At 39.7% G+C, this 23,175-nt stretch overlaps 1 protein-coding gene across 1 annotated transcript in view; it reads right to left on the minus strand.

Annotated features, from left to right (window-relative positions):
- The window catches only part of LOC128659731 (oocyte zinc finger protein XlCOF6-like), a 665,326-nt gene that overhangs the window by 228,815 nt on the left and 413,336 nt on the right, over positions 1-23,175 (minus strand). The window contains exon 3 of the mRNA XM_053713311.1: positions 884-2,291. Coding sequence (XP_053569286.1) covers positions 884-1,895 — 1,012 coding nt within the window. The 5' untranslated portion in view covers positions 1,896-2,291. The remainder of the gene's footprint in view (positions 1-883; positions 2,292-23,175) is intronic.

Genomic DNA, 23,175 nt, shown 5'->3' on the forward strand with positions numbered 1-23,175 from the left:
TAACACTGGCATATTAATAAACAACACTGGGGGTGCTTTGGTGGTGAATGGTTGTGTAAACTGGTCAATATGAGGTCAGAGTTGTATATTCCTGTGTGGTGTTTGGATTCTATCACATTGATATGAGAGAAACTGAGGCGCACATGTATAGAGGAACAAAGGACAGCAAGAGAGCTCTTCCAATATGGAGATTTTGTAACTGGGATTTTTGCCCTATTTAGGATAATTGTAAAGAGGTTTGTACACTGTCTATATAAAGTTTATTTGTGTGTAAATATTTGGCATTTTGCGATACCTGACTTTAATAAAATAACATTTTTTCCACTTTCTAAACATGTGAAAGTTTCTTCCCTTGTGACTCCTTTCATGAGTTTTCAGATTACTTATTTGTGTAAAAGTTTTTCCATCCTCTGTACATGTGAAAGACTTTTCTCCTGTGTGACTCCATTTATGTATTCTCAGATCACTCTTCTCTGTAAAACCTTTTCCACACTCTGTACATGTGAAAGTCTTTTCTCCTGTGTGAAACCTTTCATGAGTTTTCAGATTACTCATATGTGTAAAATGTATGGTGTTTGGATTCCATCCCATTGATATGAGAGAAACTGAGGTGCACATATATAGAGGAACAAAGGACAGGAGGAGAGCACTTCCAATCTGAGGCTTTTATAACTGGGATTAGAAAGTATTATTTACAATAAGATCCTTTTTGATGCTTCTATTTAGAGAGTTTGTCCTCTTTAAGATAATTGTAATGAGGTTGTACACTGTGTATATAAAGTTTATTTGTGTGTAAATATTTGGCATTTTGTGATACCTGACTTTAATAAAAAAAAACTTTTTTCCACTTTTTAAACATGTTAAAGGTTTCTTCCCTTGTGACTCCTTTCATGACTTTTCAGATGACTCTTTTTTATAAAACTGTTACCACACTCTGTACATGTGAAAGTCTTTTCCCCTGTGTGACTCCTTTCATGTCTATTCAGATGACTCTTATGTATAAAACTTTTCCCACACTCTGTACATGTGAACGGCTTTTCCCCTGTGTGACTCCTTTCATGCATTTTCAGTTCACCCTTTTCTATAAAACTTTTTCCACACTCTGTACATGTGAAAGGCTTTTCTCCTGTGTGAATTCTTTCATGTCTATTCAGATGATTCTTATGTATAAAACTTTTCCCACACTCTGTACATGTGAAAGGCTTTTCCCCTGTGTGAATCCTTTCATGAATTTTCAGTTGATCTATTCGTTTAAAACATTTTCCACACTCTGTACATGTGAACGGCTTTTCCCCTGTGTGAATCCTTTCATGAATTTTCAGATGATCTATTCGTGTAAAACATTTTCCACACTCTGTACATGTGAACGGCTTTTCCCCTGTGTGAATCCTTTCATGAGTTTTCAGATTACTCATATGTGTAAAACATTTTCCACACTCTGTACATGTGAAAGGATTTTCTCCTGTGTGACTCCTTTCATGAATTTTCAGATGACTCTTTGTTATAAAACTGTTATCACACTCTGTACATGTGAACTGCTTTTCCCCTGTGTGAATCCTTTCATGCCTTTTCAGGTCACTCTTTTCTGTAAAACCTTTTCCACACTCTGTACATGTGAACGGCTTTTCCCCTGTGTGAATCCTTTCATGCCTTTTCAGTTCACTCTTTGCTGTAAAACTTTTTCCACACTCTGTACATGTGAAAAGCTTTTCCCCTGTGTGACTTCTTTCATGAGTTTTCAGATGATCCATTCGTGTGAAACCTTTTCCACACTCTGTACAAGTGAAAAGCTTTTCTCCCGTGTGACTCCTTTCATGATTTTTTAGACTACCTATATGTGTAAAACTTTTTCCACACTCTGTACATGTGAAAGGCTTTTCTCCTGTGTGACTCATTGTATGAGTTTTCAGATGACTCTTTAGTGTAAAACTTTTTCCACACTCTGTACATGTGAACGGCTTTTCTCCTGTGTGAAACTTTTTATGAATTTTTAGATGATTAATTTGTGTAAAACATTTACCACACTCAGTACATGTGTGTGGTTTATCTTCTGGGATTATAATTTCACTAGATAAGGCATTAATGTTTTCCACTTGTTTGATGACTAAATTACTCTCTGTACATAATGATTGCTGCCCAGTTCCTTCCAATTCACCATCTTCTTTAAATATCTGCTGTTATGTCCCCAATGTTTGTGAATAGTCATTGATGTCTAAGAACTTTTGGAGTTTGCGGTATCATTCTGATGCTTCCTGTAGTGAAGGATGAATATGAACTATTGATGTGTTTGTCTACATAAAAAGAAATGGAATAAAGAAAAATAAGAATGTTTATTCATTATAATATAATCTATCTCAATAAAAAAACATTTTTTTATACTAAAAAATACCTTCCGTTTTTTATTTTTAAATTTATTTACCTGTAAATCACAAATTAAAAAAGCATGAGACAGAATGTAAACATTACTACATCACAGTAAAATAAATTACTGATTACTAATGAAAACAAGTTATAGGGCCGCATTAAACAAGGTGCGTGTGAAAAATGTTCTCAGCCAGGGAACAAGTACATCAATTCTGGGCAGGAGAGGTGGCATCCACCGTCCTCATTTAATATTGCACAAGCAAATGCACATACAGCCCTGTCCGGCTCATGCTTAAAGGGAACCTGAACACAATTTTTTTCTTTCATTATTCAGATAGAGCATGCAATTTTAAGCAACTTTCTAGTTTACTCCTATTATCAATTTTTCTTCATTTTCTTGCTATCATTTTAAAAGCAGGAATGTAAATCTTAGCAGCTAGACCATTTTAGGTTCAGCACCATGGATAACACTTGCTTATTGGAGGCTTACATTTAACCACCAATAAGCAAGCATAACCTAGGTTCTCAAAAAAATGGGCCAGCTCCTCTGCATACCATTCCTGTATTCCTGCTTTTTAAATAAAGATAGCAAGAGAACAAAGAAAAATTGATAATAGGAGTAAATTAGAAAGTTTTTTTAAAATTGCATGCTCTCTCTGAATCATGAAAGAAAAAAAGAAAATTTATGCTTACCTGATAAATTTATTTCTTTTTTGACACGATGAGTCCACGGATCATCTTAATTACTAATGGGATATTCACCTCCTGGTCAGCAGGAGGCGGCAAAGAGCACCACAGCAGAGCTGTTAAATAGCTCCTCCCCTCCCTCCCACTCCAGTCATTTGACCGAAGTTAAGGAAAGGAAAAGCCAAGGTGCAGAGGTGTCTGAAGTTTATAATAACCAACAACCTGTCTTACAAGAACAGGGCAGGCCGTGGACTCCTCGTGTCAAAAAATAAATAAATTTATCAGGTAAGCATAAATTTTCTTTTCTTTTTTAAGACATGATGAGTCCACGGATCATCTTAATTACTAATGGGATCCAATACCCAAGCTAGAGTACACAGATGATACAGGAGGGACAAGACAGGGCACCTAAACGGAAGGCACCACTGCTGGAAAAACCTTTCTCCCAAAAGCGGCCTCAGCCGAGGCAAATGTGTCAAATTTGTAGAATTTTTAAAAAGTGTGCAGAGAGGACCAAGTTGCAGCCTTGCAAAACTGTTCCACAGAAGCTTCATTTTTGAATGCCGATGAGGAAGCAACAGCCCTCGTGGAATGAGCCGTAACCTCTTCAGCCAAAAAGAAAGAGAAGCAGCCGTAGCTTTCTGTCCCTTACGTTTTCCTGAGAAAATCACAAACAAAGAAGAAGACTGACGAAAGTCCTTAGTCACCTGCAAGTAAAACTTTAAAGCACGGACCACATCCAAATTGTGCAGAAGTCGTTTCTTCTGAGAAGAAGGATTAGGACACAGAGAATGAACAACAATCTCCTGATTAATTTTCCGATCAGAAACAACCTTAGGAAGAATTCCTAATTTTGTACGTAAAACCACCTTGTCTGAATGGAAAATAAGGTAAGGAGACTCATACTGCAATGCCGAGAGCTCTGATTCTCTTCGAGCAGAAGAAATAGCAACAAGAAATAAAACTTTCCAAGATAACAACTTAATATCTAAGGAATGCATAGGCTCAAACGGAGCCCCTTGTGAAACTTTGAGAACTAAATTAAGACTCTTGAGGAGGAGTAACTGGTTTGAACACAGGCCTGATCCTGACCAAGGCCTGACAAAATGATTGTATATCTGGGACATCCGCCAGACGTTTGTGTAACAAAATAGATAAGGCCGAGATTTGACCTTTTAGGGAACTCGTCGATAAACCCTTCTACAAACCCTCTTGGAGAAAAGACAAAATTCTAGGAATCCTAACTATACTCCATGAGTAGCCCTGGGATTCACACCAATATAATTATTTATGCCAAATCTTATGGTAAATCCTTTTAGTTACAGGCTTACGAGCCTGAATCATGGTCTCTATGACCGAATCAGAAAACCCCCGCTTGGATAAAATTAAGCGTTTAATCTCCAGGCAGTCAGCTTCAGAGAAACTAGATTTGGGTGAAGGAAGGGCCCTTGAATCAGAAGGTCCTTCCTCAGTGGAAGTCTCCAAGGCAGCAGAGATGTCATCCCTACCAGATCTGCATACCAAATCCTGTGAGGCCAGGCCGTTGCTATGAGGATCACAGAGGCCCTCTCCTGTTTGATTCAAGCAATTACCCGAGGAAGAAGAGCAAACTGAGGAAATAAGTATGCTAGACTGAACCGCCAAGGAACCGCCAGAGAATAAATCAGTTCTGCCTGGGGGTCCCTGGACCTCGACCCGTATCTTGGAAGCTTGGCATTCTGTCAAGATGCCATGAGATCCAATTCCAGCTGACTCCACCTGAGAATCAGGTTGGAGAACACTTTTGGATGGAGCTCCCACTCCCCCGGATGAAGCTCCCACTCCCCCAGATGAAAGGTCTGCCTGCTCAAGAAATCCGCCTCACAATTGTCTACCCCTGGGATGTGGATTGCCGACAGGCAACAAGAGTGGGCCTCCACCCACTGGATTATTTTGGTTACCTCTGTCATCGCTAAGGAACTCCTCGTTCCTCCCTGATGACTGATGTAAGCCACTGAAGTTATGTTGTCTGACTGGAACCTGATAAACTTAACTGTGGCTAACTGAGGCCAGGCCAGGAGAGCATTGTAGATAGCTCTCAGTTCCAGAATGTTTATAGGAAGAATAGACTCTGACTGAGTCCAAACTCCCTGAGCCTTTAGGGAGCCCCAGACTGCTCCCCACCCCAGAAGGCTGGCGTCTGTTGTTACAATCACCCAAGATGGTCTGCCAAAGCAGGTTCCCTGGGAAAGATGATAAAGAGACAACCAACATTAAGAGAATTCCTGGTCTCCTGGTCCAGAGTTATTCGAGGAGACAAGTCCGCATAGTCTCTGTTCCATTGACTGAGCATGCTTAACTGCAGAGGTCTGAGGTGGGACCGAGCAAATGGGATGATGTCCATTGCCGCTACCATCAGCCCGATTACCTCCATACACTGAGCCACTGACGGCCGGGAAGTAGACTGAAGGACTAGGCAAGTATCGATAATCTTTGATTTCCTGACCTCTGTCAGAAAAATCTTCATAGACAGGGAGTTTATTATTGTTCCCAAGAAGGTGACCCTTGCGTCTGAAACTCTTTTCCAAATTTACCTTCCACCCGTGAGTTCTCAGGAAAGATAACACTATGTCGGTGTGGGATCTTTCTTGCTGAAAAGATGGCACCTGGACAAGAATGCCGTCCAAATAAGGTGCCACTCCAATACCAAGAGACCGAAGGACAGCCAACAGAGACCCTAGAACCTTTGAGAAAATTCTGGGAGCAGTGGCCAGCCTGAAAGGAAGAGCTATGAACTGGAAGTGCTTGTCCTGGAAGGCAAACCTTAGGAACTTGTGATGATCCCTGTGAATCGGAACATGAAGGTACGCGTCCTTTAAATCCACAGTTGTCATAAATTGACCCTCCTGGATTAAGGGAAGAATGGAACAAATAGTTTCCATCTTGAAGGGCGGAACCCTTAGAAATTTGTTTAGACTCTTGAGGTCTAGAATTGGTCTGAAGGTTCCCTCCTTTTTGGGATCCACGAACAGATTGGAATAAAAACCCTGACCCTGTTCCAGCACTGGAACAGGAACAATCACTCCCATTCAGAGTGTTGAATAACATTAACCCCAGTACTGGTTTTAACTTCAGGAGACTTCCATTGGGGGAGGTGCTATGCAGTACACCTGCATACCTGCGCTGTGAGAGGACGCTTATTCAACGCTCCCCACTCCAAACCGCTTGCCCTGGAGAGATTGCCGGGCTGATGTGTGGCGCTCTGCGAGTCTATGACCCGCCCGAGTACTGGAGTCTTCCTTAGCCGAATTAGCTGGCAATTCATTCCTGAGTATTTTTAACTTTTCCTGGGGTACCACCCCGCAAGCTGCTGTAAGGAGGGAAGCGGCTCGAAAGCACTCTCCCACTGACAGAGAGGCCGGTATATCCATCCGACAATTGTCTAGCTGCCAAGAAGTGGCCGATGTGCAGGGTTGGAAAAGCGGCTTTAGGGCTCAGGCTCTTTCAGGTACAGGACTTACCTTGAGAAGATACAGAGGGCTTACAACCTGGCTTTCGATCAGCTGATTGATAGTGCAGCATCAGGACGTGCAGCCGAGCAACATAGCTGAGTCCCGGATAACATAGCGGTATCATCTGAGATCGGCCGCCAAGTTTTTGTTATCCCTTAATTCTGTTGGTTACCTGTGTAGTGGCCCCCCCTGGGGAAAAAGGGGGAGGTGTACACTCCAAGGTTTTACCAAGCATTGCCCGAGGAAATCCAGTGCCCGCATTTGATCGGCTGTAGGAGTCTTAACCGCTGGCTGCATCCCAGTTGCTGTGGGGGATCGCAGGGGGATGAGCACGTAGTGGCAGATGTAGATGTGATCTCCTGCCCCAACAGCTTACAGGTACTGTCTTGTTTATCCTGATCCACGCTAGTGGTATAATCTTGGCCACATTGCTGCTGAGTTATGGACTGAGCATGAGTCCGATGTTTTGCTTATCTACTATCTGAATATAGTTAAAGTGAATGTCAAGTCACTTTCACCACTCTTCCTCATCTTGTTAATTACCTAAAATAAACGTTAGTTTAAGTCATAATTTTTTTATAATTTAAGACTAAAACCATAATCGAAGGATTTATAACCCTACTTCGCTTACTTTTTTCCTCCGCCCGCCATCTTGTCCCTCGTATCTAATTTAATTGACATTGCCTTTAACGAATTATAGCTCATACCCCGTGGCGTCCAGCCCGTTTTTGCACACGTAACGCGATCAAACTGCGCATGCGTTCCCTAACGTTCAAATGTAGCGCATGCGCAAACAATTCCTAACACCTAATGCATGCGCAATGTCTATCTACCTGTCAACCGCAGTCCGCGATCCCCGCCGTAATCCCTAATAAAGTGTTTAACCCCTAAACTGCCGCTCCAGGACCCCGCCGCCACCTACAATAAAAGTATAACCCCCTAATGTGATCCTCCTACACCGGCGCCAGCTATATTACATACCCCCTAATGTGAGCTCCTACCCCGCCGCCATCTACATTATCTACCCCCTAATGTGAGCCCCTTACACCGCCGCCAGCTACATTAAACTACCCGCTATTGTGAGCCCCTACCCCGCCGCCATCTACGGTAGCTGGGGTAGATGGCGGCGGGGTAGCTGGGGTAGATGGCGGCGGGGTAGCTGGGGTAGATGGCGGCGGGGAAGATGGGGTAAATGGCGGCGGGGAAGATGGGGTAGATGGCGGCGGGGTAGCTAAGGTAGATGGCGGCGGGGTCCGGGAGCGGCAGTTTAGGGGTTAATAACTTTGTTAGGTGGCGGCGCAAAACGCATGCGCAAATTGTTGTCTCCTCGGGAGCGCGCTTCAAGCCTACGTAAGAGAGCAGGAGGGACTGCTCTTTAAGCAATACCGGAAGTCAAGGATGGGAGGAGTTCGCGTTCAAGACGTAGATAAGTTATAAATTAAATTATAATATCACAAGATGCTTATTTTCTAAAATAAATATTGCGGTTTACATTGCAAGTATATTAGGAATTAATAATGTTCATTAGAAAGCATATAATTTACATTCACTTTAAGAGCGGGGAGAAGCTCCCTCCTGCACAGGAATTGTCTGTCTGCCCAAGAAAGGGACAAGGAAAAGGAAAGGGAAGGAGAAAGAAAGAGAAATAATAGGATATTGTGACAATCTGTCTCTTGATTCATATTGGTTAGATTGGAGGCTAGCTGATCTGTAAACTGCCTTGCTAACCCAGTAGACAGAACGTTCATCTATTTGACTCTGGACACTTGATACATTATAACATCAAATAATTGCACAGTTTATAGTAATTGGGAGAAATTTATACAAGTTGTATATATAATCAAGCTGAAACTTGTGGGTGTCTCCCGTGTTTGCTCTGTGTTCATGTGGATTTGGTTATATGACAAATATTAGAATCTTACAAAGGAACCCGCTAAAACAGTGGTCATAATTTTACTGTTAACTAGAGTCTTTATATTTTTAAAGGGGTAATAGAAAGTAACTTTGCTTTCATTATTTGAACCGGTAGATATATCCTGCCTAGCAGGTGTTCTGGTCTTTATTTTCACACACTAACTAGGTGCATCCAATTTTTTGTGCTCCTTTACGGAAAGGGCATCTATAAGAAGCACACTAGAGCAGAGGCGTAACTAGAAACTCCAGGGCCCCGGTGCAAGAATCAATAAAGGGCCCCCCCCTCGGGTCATAGACATTCATAAGGACCAACAGTCACCTATGTGCACACACACACATATGGCTTCTGCAATATTAATATTTCACAAGATATGCTGCTGGAGAGTGTACTTACTGGCACAATATGTGTGATATATAAAATAAATATATATATATATATATATATATATATATATATATATATATATATATATATATATATATATATATATATATATATATATATATATATACATATACATACATACATACATACACACACACACACAGGGGTTGAAAAAGTTGCCCAAGAACTAGTGGTTCCATGGAATTTCAAAGTGGTCCCATTTTTTAACTTCATATTTTTGCGTTGCAAAATGTGTAAATTTGATATTTCATGTAGAAATGGGAGGTAATTTGATATTTCATACATGCGTGTATTACACATTTGTATTAACAAAAATACACTTTCTATACACTCAAAAATAAGATGAAGTTCTAAAAGTGCTTGAGAAAAACTCCTCCAGATCTTGTACACCTCTGCTTAAAGGGACAGTCAACACCAGAATTTTTGTTGTTTAAAAAGAAAGATAATCCCTTTATTACCCATTCCCCAGTTTTGCATATCCAACACAGTTATAATATACTTTTTACCTCTGTAATTATCTTGTATCTAAGCCTCTGCTGACTGCCCCCTTATTTCAGTTCTTTTGACAGATATGCAGTTTAGCCAATCAGTGCTCACTCCTAGGTCACTTTACGTGCATGAGCTCAATGTTATCTATATGAAACATGTGAACTAATGCCCTCTAGTGGTCAAAATGTATTCAGATTAGAGGCAGTCTTCAAGGTCTAAGAAATTAGCATATGAACCTCCTAGGTTTAGCTTTCAACTAAGAATACCAAGAGAACAAAGCAAAATTGGTGATAAAAGTAAATTGGGAAGTTGTTTAAAATTGCATGCCCTATTTAAATCATGAAAGTTTTTTGGACTTGACTGTCCCTTTAAAAAAAAATTAAAAAAAAAAAATTGAGAGTTTGAAACTATTATTGTTCAATGTAGTATATACTGTCTCTTTAAGACTGCATCTTATTTACTAAGCCAGAGTCCAATTGAAATCTTATCATGTAGAAGTAACTCATATTGTTTTATAAGAATTGAGACTATTATTGTTCAATGTAGTATATACTGTCTCTTTAAGACTGCATCTTAAACTTAGTAGCAAGCCTATAGTCATTAATAGATTCTTATCAAAGATACTCAGGGATAATAGTGGATCCACCTTTACAGCAATGGTGATTAAGAGATAGAATCCTGCGAGTGGGTTAATGCAGGTTATGTGATATGAATAGTCACAATTTTGTAATGAAGTGTTTAGGCTTGTATTTTGTGTATTTGCCAGAATATAGTTTCTTACTATTTTTGATGGGCTAACTAGCACACACACTGTTTTCTCTTTGCCCCTTCTTTTTTTACTCTCTCCTCTTTTATCTGTGTGTGAGTATGTTTGATGTGTGCACTGTATGAGAGTGTGTGTGTGATATCTGTTTTGTATGGTGTGTATGTGATGTATGGTGTGTGTGATGTGTGGTTTGTATGGTGTGTGTGTGTGATGTGTGGTTTGTATGGTGAGTGTGTGTGATGTGTGGTTTGTATGGTGTGTGTGTGTGATGTGTGGTTTGTATGGTGTGTGTGTGTGATGTGTGGTTTGTATGGTGTGTGTGTGTGATGTGTGGTTTGTATGGTGAGTGTGTGTGGTGTGTGGTTTGTATGGTGAGTGTGTGTGGTGTGTGGTTTGTATGGTGAGTGTGTGTTGTGTCTGTGTCTCTGTCTCTCTCTCCCCTCTGTGCGTGTGTGTCTTGCTTTCCCTTCTGTGTATGACTCTCACTCTGTCTCTCACTCTTACTCTCTCTCACTCTCTCTAGGTTTATTGTATTAATTTGAGGGAAACTGTTTAAAAAAAAAAAAAAAAAAAAGCTTAAACAGTTTCCCTCAAATTAATACAATAAACCTAGAGAGAGTGAGAGAGAGTAAGAGTGAGAGACAGAGTGAGAGTCATACACAGAAGGGAAAGCAAGACACACACGCACAGAGGGGAGAGAGAGACAGAGACACAGACACAACACACACTCACCATACAAACCACACACCACACACACTCACCATACAAACCACAAACCACACACACTCACCATACAAACCACACACACTCACCATACAAACCACACACCACACACACTCACCATACAAACCACACATCACACACACACACCATACAAACCACACATCACACACACTCACCATACAAACCACACACCACACACACTCACCATACAAACCACACATCACACACACACACCATACAAACCACACATCACACACACCATACATCACATACACACCATACAAAACAGATATCACACACACACTCTCATACAGTGCACACATCAAACATACTCACACACAGATAAAAGAGGAGAGAGTAAAAAAAGAAGGGGCAAAGAGAAAACAGTGTGTGTGCTAGTTAGCCCATCAAAAATAGTAAGAAACTATATTCTGGCAAATACACAAAATACAAGCCTAAACACTTCATTACAAAATTGTGACTATTCATATCACATAACCTGCATTAACCCACTCGCAGGATTCTATCTCTTAATCACCATTGCTGTAAAGGTGGATCCACTATTATCCCTGAGTATCTTTGATAAGAATCTATTAATGACTATAGGCTTGCTACTAAGTTTAAGATGCAGTCTTAAAGAGACAGTATATACTACATTGAACAATAATAGTCTCAATTCTTATAAAACAATATGAGTTACTTCTACATGATAAGATTTCAATTGGACTCTGGCTTAGTAAATAAGATGCAGTCTTAAAGAGACAGTATATACTACATTGAACAATAATAGTCTCAAACTCTCAATTTTTTTTTTTTTTAAAGTTTTTATTGAGGTACTTAAATGAGCATACAGACAGTTAACAACAATAAAGTATAGGACTTAACATAGCAGTAGTATACATCATGTTCCTAAAGTAAACACACTCTGACTCTGCTCCAATGGAGCCACTGAGATCTAGAACAGAAGTACATCAAACGTCCTAATAAATGATTACAGTCCCATCTGATGCTAAACATAAATAGTCAAACATAATTGAAAGAAAGACCTCATATTTTCAGATTTCTTATACAATAACAAGGTGAACAACATATGTAAACTAAAAAATCGTATAGGCGTTACTTAGGGAGGTATAACACCAAGGTAAATGTCAGATGTAAACTGGATAATTGTGAAGGCGTTACTTAGGGAGATATACCAACAAGGTAAATAACAGATGTAAATTAGATAATTATATAGGAGTTGCTTAGGGAGATATACCAACAAGGTAAACCTCAAATGTAAGCTCAGTAGTTGTATAAGAATCACTTAGAGAAATAGAACAGCAAGGTAAACATCAAATGTGGACTAAGCATTTTGTTTGTGAGAAAGAAAATAATACTAGGCAATCTTGCTCAGTGTGGGAGAGGAAGTAATGCCGGTATAATTGTGTATTGCAAGATATAATTGTAAGAAGAGGGAGTAAGGTGTGGTATTGGCTAGAGAAACCACATAATTCACTCTCCTGAAATAGGAGATATATTAAGGGGGGGGGGGGAGGTGGTAAATTAAGTATGTTGGGCAGAATATATGAGTAAGGCAATGTGTCAAGTCTGGGAATGGCACGAGCACCTTGCTATATGAAAAAATTCATTGGGCGCATTATGTGCTAGTGGGCATATCGTATGTGTGTGGGGGGGAGACATGGTAATTCAAGTATGGTAAGTAAACATATAAGCAGGGCGCTATAACTAAACTGAGAGTTACCAGGGTAAAATTTGGTGCGGTTACCGGAACTCATCCTAGGGCAGAATGAAAGAGAGTGCAATGCCTAATATGGGTGGCTCAGGACCAGCCTGCACTAAGAGACTTTATGGATAACTATGCGTGTAAGCAAAGGCGAGGTATGGGAGCTAGGATGGGATCTTTATAATACAAAACCCTCTTAACTATGGGGGGCTGCTCCTAAGAATGCTAGCTGGGCCCTGCTGTTTGAATTAATGTGGTACCAATCCACACACTCAGTGAAAATTGAATAATTCAGTATAGGGGAGGGGGGGAGAGGAGGGCATTTAGGTATAGCAGGTAATATGAGCTAAAAATTTACTTTATGGAAATATTTGTAGATAACCAAAAGGAATGAAGATATAGCTCTGTACGCAGGGGGATTTAGAAACAACTATGGAAGACCACCTCTAGAGCAACACGGGGCCTGTGATTGAGATTGGAGCAAATTACGTATTCAGCAGAACTTAAATGACTACAATGTGGCTGCAATAGTGTAGGATAGGGATGACGCAACTGAACAGAATATAACAGCTACATAGTGGGACTCAATAAATGGTGGGGCGCAACCTCGGCCGCTGGCAGCGCCCACATTGCAGTGAGATGAAACTCGGTATCCAAATCATTAAGTCCCAACATGCATTCTGAAATATGCTAGTAAGAGTAATGGAGTGATAAATTGCTTACATATATTAAAATAAAGAGTGCTAGAGAGTGTCTGGTGCACAAGCCATTAGCTTATCTCTACATCTCTGCTGTAGTCAGTGTGAGAGAAAAGAGATATATACATCAACATCACTGCCTTCAATTGCTGTACAAAGAAATAAAACAGATATATCAATGGTTTCACAGTGTAGTCAAAATCTCTGCAACTTAGCTCATTTAACAATAACATAACATGCACATCATTTGTCTGAATAGTGTCACATGAAGCCAGAAGCACATTATTTACACGTGGGTTCTCAGACAGCCCCACACTACCATAAAACTCTCAACTAGATATTTATATTTATAGAATGATAGAAACAGCACTATCTAGATATTGAATAAGTACTTCCGTTCCCTCATAGCTATTGCACATATAGCAATATGCAGCGAACCTAGAAATAGCAGCCCCATGCGCACTGAAAGGAATAGCAATAATAGTGAAAAATAAGTGAAAATAACCTAGGGAAGCACATAAAACCCTACAAAGTCATTGCCTCTAGGATCCTCTATACACATGCGAAGATCTAGAGAGTCAAAATCAGTAAACTTGCATCTTAGTCAGCCAACCCCGGTACGATAACATTCATAGCGTCCCAGACACATCTCATTCTGTAGCTCCCAGGGCAACAATACCTCCATGAGAAACTTCCCATGTAGATTCCATGTACTGTTGTAGAACTGCATGGCTGGACATGATCTTTGGACTGGCTGTTTCAGCAGCGCGATCGGGGGACGTGACGTTCCGGTACTAGAACAACTTTGAGGGGTGTCTAAGACTTCCACCGCAACATCTGAATAGGCCAGTGCTGTGTCATCTTGCATGGTAAGCCTTGATGTCGCTCCGGAGCCATAACTGAAAGCAGGCAACCCAGGTGCTGCAGAATCAAGGGAGAAGCAAAATCTTCGATGGTCTCCTGACCCCCTGTTCTGTGCCCAGTTCAGCTGAGTCGGCTGTGCGCTATACCGCAGTACCTCTTCAGTAGCTAAATGTGTGGTAGCGATGGTGCCCAGAATAAGATCTCCCTTGTTTCGCTCTGCGCTTACTTGGTCCGATTCGGTAGCGGGCATACAGTTAGAGGTAGGCTCAGGGAGAGTTTGAGTCAGGTGTGTTACTAGGAGCCGGAAGGAGGCCTCTATGCAGCCTAATGCGATAGTCTCCCAGTCCGCCATTTTCCCGCCAAACACAACAGATCCACAGCCGGTATAACTCCTTGGTCTGTCTCAATAACCTAACTTAACAGGCTGAGAGGTAGTGCAAGTCCATCGTTCAGGTATTATGAGGCCAGAGCCCTATGAAGACTGTCTTTGATCTTCCAGCCGCTGCAGTCTGTATCCGCCTGGCCGTGTCCTGGGGCTTAACTTAATAAATATTTATCTTGAATGTCCAAGCTTGATTTAGCAAGGTGCTATAAGATGAAATCTCGCAGGGGCCGTTGGCAAAACAGCAATTTTGTAGAATAGATCATGTTCTGACCCCTATAATCTGAGTTAAGATCAGGAGCACTTGCAATGTGCATCCAACACCTTGGGTAGTTGGCTCCGCCCCCCTCAAACTCTCAATTCTTATTAAACAATATGAGTGACTCCTACATGATAAGATCTCAAATGGACTCTGACTTAGTAAATTATAAGAAATTATGAATGGTGAACAGAGTATGAGCAATAACTACGGCATCAATATATTCAAATAAAAAAAAACTGTCTGCTATGTGTGCCGGCTTAAGAGACCACTCAGTCACAAGTAGTTCACAGTAAGCAACACAACATTTACAGATAAAAATGAAAAGACAAGAAAATGTAAGGCAAATGGGAAAATGATAGTGACACAGGGAGATGTTATCCTAACTTCACTGAAGCATGGATCTGTCACTAACCGTCAGTCCACACAGGCAGGTTGCACTCAGCTTGCTGTTTTTAAGTTTCTATTATAGCTGCAGTGCTACCTGCTCTTTGCAGCCCTCTCAGATACCGATCTCTAAGGCTCCTGCAATCTCCAGTTGACCCCATTCAGTTAGGGGTGAGCAACTTCAGCCCTGTTAAGTGGAGCTGCTTCTTCCGACGGAACAGACACCTCCCCCACTACAGCTCTCACATGGAGAGGAGACTCACAGTAGTTGTCAGGAATTACCAGCCTATGATTGCCTGAATACTTTCTTATTGTGGTGTTTTTTTTTGTTTTAAATACTTTGCATAATGGTTCTTCATTTTTACAAAAATTAATAACCAGCTTTTAAAAAAGTAAAAGCGGGTTATTCATTTTTGTAAAAATGAAGAACCATTATGCAAAGTATTTAGTCTGAGCAGGGTCTGGTGTGCAGTAAAGCTATCGAGTGATGGGCAATCTTCATAGCATTAAATTACAATCATTGCCTTTATCAATCCTACAAATTCTGAATAAAACATTACCTACCTAATATAGGCTCTGTGAGTCCCCTGCTTTCCCACTGTCCCAGAAACATGAGGTACTGCTCTGCTTCCCTCACTCGCTGCCGCGCAGGAGGAACTTCCTTCAAGATAGCTACACATAGTTCCCAGATAACCCCGCCCCCTCAGCAGCCAGCTGCCCAGCTCCACCGCTGCACGACTGGCATGGGGTCCGGGATTAGGGCCGGGAAGGAAGGCATGCTGTCAATTGCCAGGAGCAGTTACAGGGGCCCCTTTCGCAATCGGCAATTTGTTAAAGACGGCCTGTTAGTCATGCTGGCAGAAAAGTTTAAAAAAATGAAATAAAATAAAAAAATGTCATTTTTTTTTCTGAAACAGGCCCCCCTTTCAGGGGGCCCTCCGGGGGCCCAGTCGCAACCGCGACTGCTGCACCACCGGTAGTTCCGCCCCTGCACTAGAGTGCTAATTCACTTTTTCAGGCAGATACACCCGTCTTCACATTTCACTTTTTTTTTTCTTACACCCTCATTCATATTGTTCTCTGGAAGAAAGAGAGAGGATTTTTAGAGTGTCCACACACCACAACAGGCTGACTTTTTTTCACACAATTCACATATTTTTTCTCTTTATTGTGTGTTTTCTTGTTTTATTTTTTTCTTTCTCTGAATATAGGAGACCTAGGATAATACACATTAATTTAAGTTTTGAACCAAAGGGAGGGTTGGAGGGAAGGAGACCAAGAGAAGGATAGGATTTTGTTGGTCCGCTGCTCCCCCTCCCCCTATCTTTTTCCTTTCATACACACCTTATCAATAAAAAATTTTTTTTGTTTTGTTTGTTTCTTGTATGGATAGATTCATTACACAAGCTAAAGCTTCTTCACCCAGAATGCCTGTTAAAGGTAAAGATAAAAAAATAGGCCGGGGGAGGCTAGTTTAAATGGTTCTAATGAGGTATTGCCCAATATATGTGATACTCAGATGCTAATTACTCATTTAACAGATTTATTTACGCCACAATTTGAGATCATTAAGACCGAGCTAGGCTCAATCTCTACAGTAATATCTAATCTCTCTTCGGAAGTCAAACAATTCTCTAATAGAATGTTGGAGGTGGAGAATAGAGTTTCGGAGGTAGAAGACCAAGTTAATGCGCAAGGGGATATTATAACCAGACAGAAATCTAAAATTGCTGACCTACAAATGTGTCTGGATCGATCCTCCAGACGCATTTAAATTCCCCTAAGACCGGGGAATTTAAGGATTTACTTCAATTTACTTCATGTATATTACCACAGGCTCTATGTTTTCCTCAGCAGAAGCTCCCAATTGCTATAGAGAGAGCTCATAGAACGGGATTATTCTGTAGAAACCTCCTCGAAAAGGAAGTTAATGGCACCGTTCTGTTCGCAACTTATTAGCAAAGGCTTTAATGCTTGGATGGTTTATCCTGCCAGTATAATTGTTGAACATAACGGTGACAGAAAAACCTATCGAGAGGTGGGGGAGATAAAAAAATTATTAAATGACAAATAACTGTATGTCTAGCTTCTTCAGTTTTTTTTTTTAAGGATCAAATGGAGGGAATAGTAGGACCCAAAGTGTTATGCTTTTCCTTGGGTCTATTTTTAGGGCTGAACTATGCATCTCTTCTTTATATTGTGGTTTCTCCCTTTTGCATTTTCCCCTTTTTTTTTTTTCTCCCTTTTCTTTTTCCATCCCTTTTCCCTCCCCTCCTCCCCCCTCTGGACCCGCGAAGGGAATGCGTTCTTAATTGTTTTTAAGAGCCGTTAGTGGATATTAAACTTTTATCTTGGAATGTAGGAGGGATTGTCTCTCCCATGAAACTTAAATTGATTATTAAGTTATTGGCTAAACAGAAACCAGACATTGTTTTTATTCAAGAGACTCATCTTACAGAACTGGAGGCTGCAAAGCTTAAGACAAAATGGGTAGGGGAAGTAATTGCTTCTTCTTCTAGCAGAAGAAAATGTGGCGTAGCAATCTTGATTAGGAAATCTCTTGGCTACAAGATCTTACGGGTGGAGACAGATTCCGCTGCTAGGTTTATTATATTACAAATTATTATTAACAATATTAAATTTATTCTCTGCAATGTTTACGGTCCAAATAAATTTTCCAGTGAGTTCTGGGAGAATATTAAAGTCAAACTTTTTCCTCATATAAAAGAGAATGTTATACTGGGTGGAGACTTTAATATGACTCTATGCCCTGAAGTAGACAGATTTTCACAGAAAAATCTTCCAGAGATTAGGAGAAGCTCAAAATATTTTGCTAGACTCTGCCAGAAACTGCATGTTATTGATATATGACGGTGCCATAATCCCGATTTATTGTGTTTCACGTGTGAATCTAAATCACATAGGATATTTGCTCAAATTGACTTATTTCTAATCTCTGAATCATTATCGATTTGTAAAACAGGTATGTGCTAAAAGGTAAGTAGAAGGAGCGCCTAAACCAAGGCCAGGTCTAATACGATGGAAATCGTGAGATACAAAAATCCGTGGGAACCAGTAAGTGACAATGAAAATTATGTGACGCTGGTTGCAATGAATAAACACCAATATGTAGCCAATAAAATGTAAATATAATTTGAATATAAATATAAAAACAAGTTAAGGTGGCAAAAATATGGAGACTCCAACAAAAAAAGACTAAGCAGTTAATTAGGAAGGTTAAAGCTCATGCAGAAGAGAAGATAGCACAGTCAGTAAAACATGGGGACAAAACATTCTTTAGATATATCAGTGAAAGAAGAAAAAATAAGGTAGGAATAGTAAAATTGAAATCAGTTGATGGTAGAATAATAGAAGGTGATAAGCAGATTGCAGACTGTCTCAATGATTACTTCTGTTCTGTTTTCACTAAAGATTGTGAAGATACAATGTCTACATTAAGGGATGCTACGCAAAATAGAAACAAGCTTAACAGTAATCTTTTTACAGAGGATGAGGTTTTGTTAGCATTATCAAAAATAAATGTTACAAAGGCAGTGGGTCCTGATAATATTCATCCAAGGGTTTTAAAAGAACTTCGATCAGTGCTAACTGTCCCATTAACTGATCTGTTTAATCAGTCACTATTAACAGGAGCTGTCCCAGATGATTGGAGAATAGCAAATGTAATACCTCTTCATAAAAAGGGCAGTAGAGAAGAATCTGGCAACTACAGGCCAGTTAGTTTAACTTCAGTAGTAGGGAAATTAATGGATAGCCTCTTAAAAGAAAGAATTATGACTTACATAAAGACAAACAATTTAGAGGACCAAAATCAGCATGGTTTTACTTCAGGGAGATCATGTCAGACTAATCTAATTGACTTCTTTGATTATGTAACAAAAGTATTAGACAAGGGAGGAGCAGTTGATGTAGCATATCTAGATTTCAGCAAAGCATTTGACACCGTCCCACACAATAAACTTATTCACAAACTATATCTCCTTGGTCTAGATTCAAAAATTGTAAACTGGGTGGAATGCTGGCTTAAGGACAGAAAACAAAGTGTCTTAGTAAATGGAGTTCATTCAGCAGAGGGGGCTGTTACTAGTGGTGTTCCTCAGGGGTCAGTTCTGGGGCCTGTTTTGTTTAACATATTTATCTGCGATATCAGCAAAGGGCTACAGGGGAAAGTATGTCTCTTTGCAGATGATTCAAAAATTTGTAACAGAGTGGATGTTCCAGGGGGGGTAGACAAAATGAGAAGTGATATACAACAATTGGAGGATTGGACAAACGACTGGGATCTAAAGTTTAACACAGCAAAGTGTAAAATAATGCATTTAGGGAAGAAAAATCCAAATGTTAATTACAGACTCAATGACACTTTACTGACTGTTACAGACGAGGAACAGGACTTGGGAATTATTATTTCAGATGATTTAAAACTTAGTAAACAATGTAGTAATGCAGCGAGTAAGGCTAGCAGAATGCTTGGATGTATTGGTAGAGGTATTTGCAGCAGAAATAGTAAGGTTCTTATGCCACTTTATAGATCATTAGTTAGGCCTCATCTTGAGTATTGTGTGCAGTTCTGGAGGCCATATCTTCAGAAGGATATTAACAAACTTGAATCTGTGCAAAGGAGGGCTACCAAAATGGTACATGGTCTAAAAAATAAAACTTACCAGGATAGGCTCAATGACCTAAATATGTATAGCTTAGAGGAGAGAAGGGAAAGAGGTGATATGATAGCAACTTTCAAGTACATTAAAGGGTTTAGTAAAACTGAGGCTGTGGGTATTTTACATAAAATGGAAAATTCAAGAACAAGGGGTCATGAGCTCAAGCTAAAGGGTAGTAGATTCAGGAGTAATTTGAGGAAGCTTCTTTACAGAAAGAGTGATTGATTTATGGAATAAACTTCCTCAAGAGGTAGTAGCAACAAACACTGTGGGGGACTTTAAAAATGCATGGGACAAGCATAGGGCTATCCTACGAACTAGATAAGTTTATACTGTTAGGTAAGGTCGGGCAGACTTGCTGGGCCTATGGCTCTTATCTGCCGTCAATATCTATGTTTCTAACTACATTTAAAAGATAATAACAATTTTAATAACAAATTTTACATTTATCCATGTCACAATTAAAATTAAAAATTAAAAACAACAAATAGACAAATGTAAGGTTAAGAACAATAATTGTGGATTAAAATAGGAAAGAAAGGGGTAAAGGAACACAATCTAATGCGGTATAAAAACGGAGGGTACACAACAAACTGCATGTTATTGATATATTGCGGTGCCATAATCCCGATTTATTGTGTTTCACGTGTGAATCTAAATCACATAGGACATTTGCTCAAATTGACTTATTTCTAATCTCTGAATCACTATCGATTTGTAAAACAGAGGCAGGAATTGGAGAAATCTTGATCTCGGACCACTCGACCATATCCTTGACACTAAAGTGTCATGATAGCTCTAAATTTAAAATTCCTAGGGCATTTTTTTTACCCACGTCATCTTTATAACAACCCTAGGTTTGTACACTGGGTGAAACAGACTTGTAAGGATTACTGTACCCGCAATATATCTTATCTTCATAAGATTGAAACTTTTTGGGAGGCATCAAAAGCCGTCCGAGGCGAAATTATGACATACATAGATATTAGGAACAAGAAACAACGGGCTAGAGACTTACAATTAAATAATCAGGTCAAAAATGCCTATAAGAATTTTTGTAGAGACCGCTCTAACAGTAGTTGGAACAAGTATATAGATCATAGAAAGGAGAGGGATATATTCTTGGCACAAAAACATCTAGAGGAAGAGACTAAAATTAATTTATATTTTAGGAGTTTTCATGGTAGCTCAGCTAAAAACCTGGCTAAATTGGTTAAAGTAAGGAAAAAGAAGAGTTTTATTCCTAGTATCAAGGAGGGAAATATAAGATATACTAACCCTGAGGAGATATGTGGAGTCTTTTTTAAATATTATAAGCAATTATACTCTAGGTGGGAATGTAATTTCACTAATCAAGAAAATTTATGGGATAAGATTATCTTACCTAAAATTCAGAAGGAGGAGTTAGAAGTTCTTAATGCCCCAATTACTATTGAAGAAATTTTAAACCCATTGACTTGGCCAAACTGAATAAATCCGCTGGCCCTGATGGGTTTCCAGCGGAATTTTATAAAAGTCTAGCGGAAGATATAACCCCAGCTTTAGAGAAATTGTACAATAGTTATTATGTCTCTGATAATCCAATCTCAAGTTTTTTTGCAGCAGCAAATATTTCATTAATACTAAAAAAAGGGAAGAACCCAGAAGACCCAGCTTCATACAGGCCAATTTCAGTGCTCAACGCGGATTATAACATTTTTAACATCGATCATTGCCCGTAGACTTGCATGTTGTTTGGATAAACTCATCCATCCCGACCAGGTTGGATTTATGAAAACGCGAAACCCTACAAAGAACATTCGGAGATTGACCACTCTGGTAGACTATATTTGGAACAGTGACCAGTTTAGAGAGAAAAGCGACTTACAGGATATAGCGGTTCTCACAATACATGCAGTCAAGGCTTTTGACAGCATTGCTTGGTCACATCTGTTTATGACTCTAGCGAAATTTGGCTTTGCAAATAATTTTGTGCACTTTGTCCGGAAAATTCATCGGGACCCAGTATCATTTCTGATTGTTAATCGTATGTTCTCTCCTAAGATAATTTTAGAGAGGGGGACAAGACAGGGATGTCCCCTCTCACCTCTTTTGTTTAATATCGCCCTTGAGCCGCTTGCAACCAGGCTGAGAGAAATCTTGCCTGGGATTCCGGCACTAGATCAAAACTTAAAAGTATTACTTTACGCGGATGATATCTTAATATGTTTACAAAATACCAGGGAGACAATCCCTAAGGTCATAAGTACCTTGGAGGAATTTAGCTCCTTCACGGGATATAAGTCCAATTTGGATAAAAGCGAATTTATGTGACTAGGTAAACATAATAATGAACAAAACAATTTAATGTTTCGTACAGTTACCGCCATAAAATATTTGGGGCTGGAGATCCATAAAAACCCTAAACACTGGTATTCAGCGAATTTTGGTGCGATTTTTCAAAAAATCAAAGAAGACGGATTCTTTATCCTATGCAAAATTTGCCATTAATCTTACTAAACAAAGATATACGCAAATTGAACTCTTGGTTTTCTAAATTTATCTGGAAACAAAAAAAATCGCGTACATCACTAGATAGACTCTCACAAAAAACTTCAAATGCTGGTTTAGCCCTTCCTAACATTAGATTTTACAATCTTGCTTCACTTGTTAAGATAGCTATGGATTGGTTAGCTCAAACTAATAGGGTTGCTTCTCTTGACTTTGAATCCCAGTTGACGGATCCATGGTCATTGAAGGCTCTTTTACACTGCCCAATACATAAACTTCGTCGGAAAGTTTCTATCTTACAGTCTTTTAGAAACCCGATTTGTGCATGGCAAAAGTTTTGTTACATATTAAAAATTGATCCTTTACTCTCTGACTTCCCACCTATCAGGGGTAACCCGCTTTTTATTCCAGGAATAGACCAAAAAGTATTCCAAGAATGGCAGGACAAAGGTCTCAAGGATATTTATCAGTTACTGAGTGATCAATGTCAGATTCTATCTTGGGAAGTGATTGCTTTAAAAATTTTCCCTGAATATGGGGAATTATTTTGCATACCTTCAAATCCGTCATTATGTCAGCTCTCAAAGCTGGTACTCCTCAACTAGGTCTGAGTGGTCCGAGGTCAAGATCTGTATCCAAAAATTTATAGCTGGAGATACATCAATCTCCCTTATTTACTAAACAGGGCATACTGGCGGGGGAAAAATTAGTTAATTCTTGGCGCCCTTAAATCTCTACGATTGATCAGGAGAAGATTTCCCATAGTCTTGAGATGGTAGTCAGTTACCCTATATCAGTAAGCTGGAAAGAATCTCATGTCAAATTAATGAATAAATTCTATTTATCG

The sequence above is a fragment of the Bombina bombina genome, chromosome 5 (assembly GCF_027579735.1).
Source record: "Bombina bombina isolate aBomBom1 chromosome 5, aBomBom1.pri, whole genome shotgun sequence".
Taxonomy (NCBI): Eukaryota; Metazoa; Chordata; class Amphibia; order Anura; family Bombinatoridae; genus Bombina; species Bombina bombina.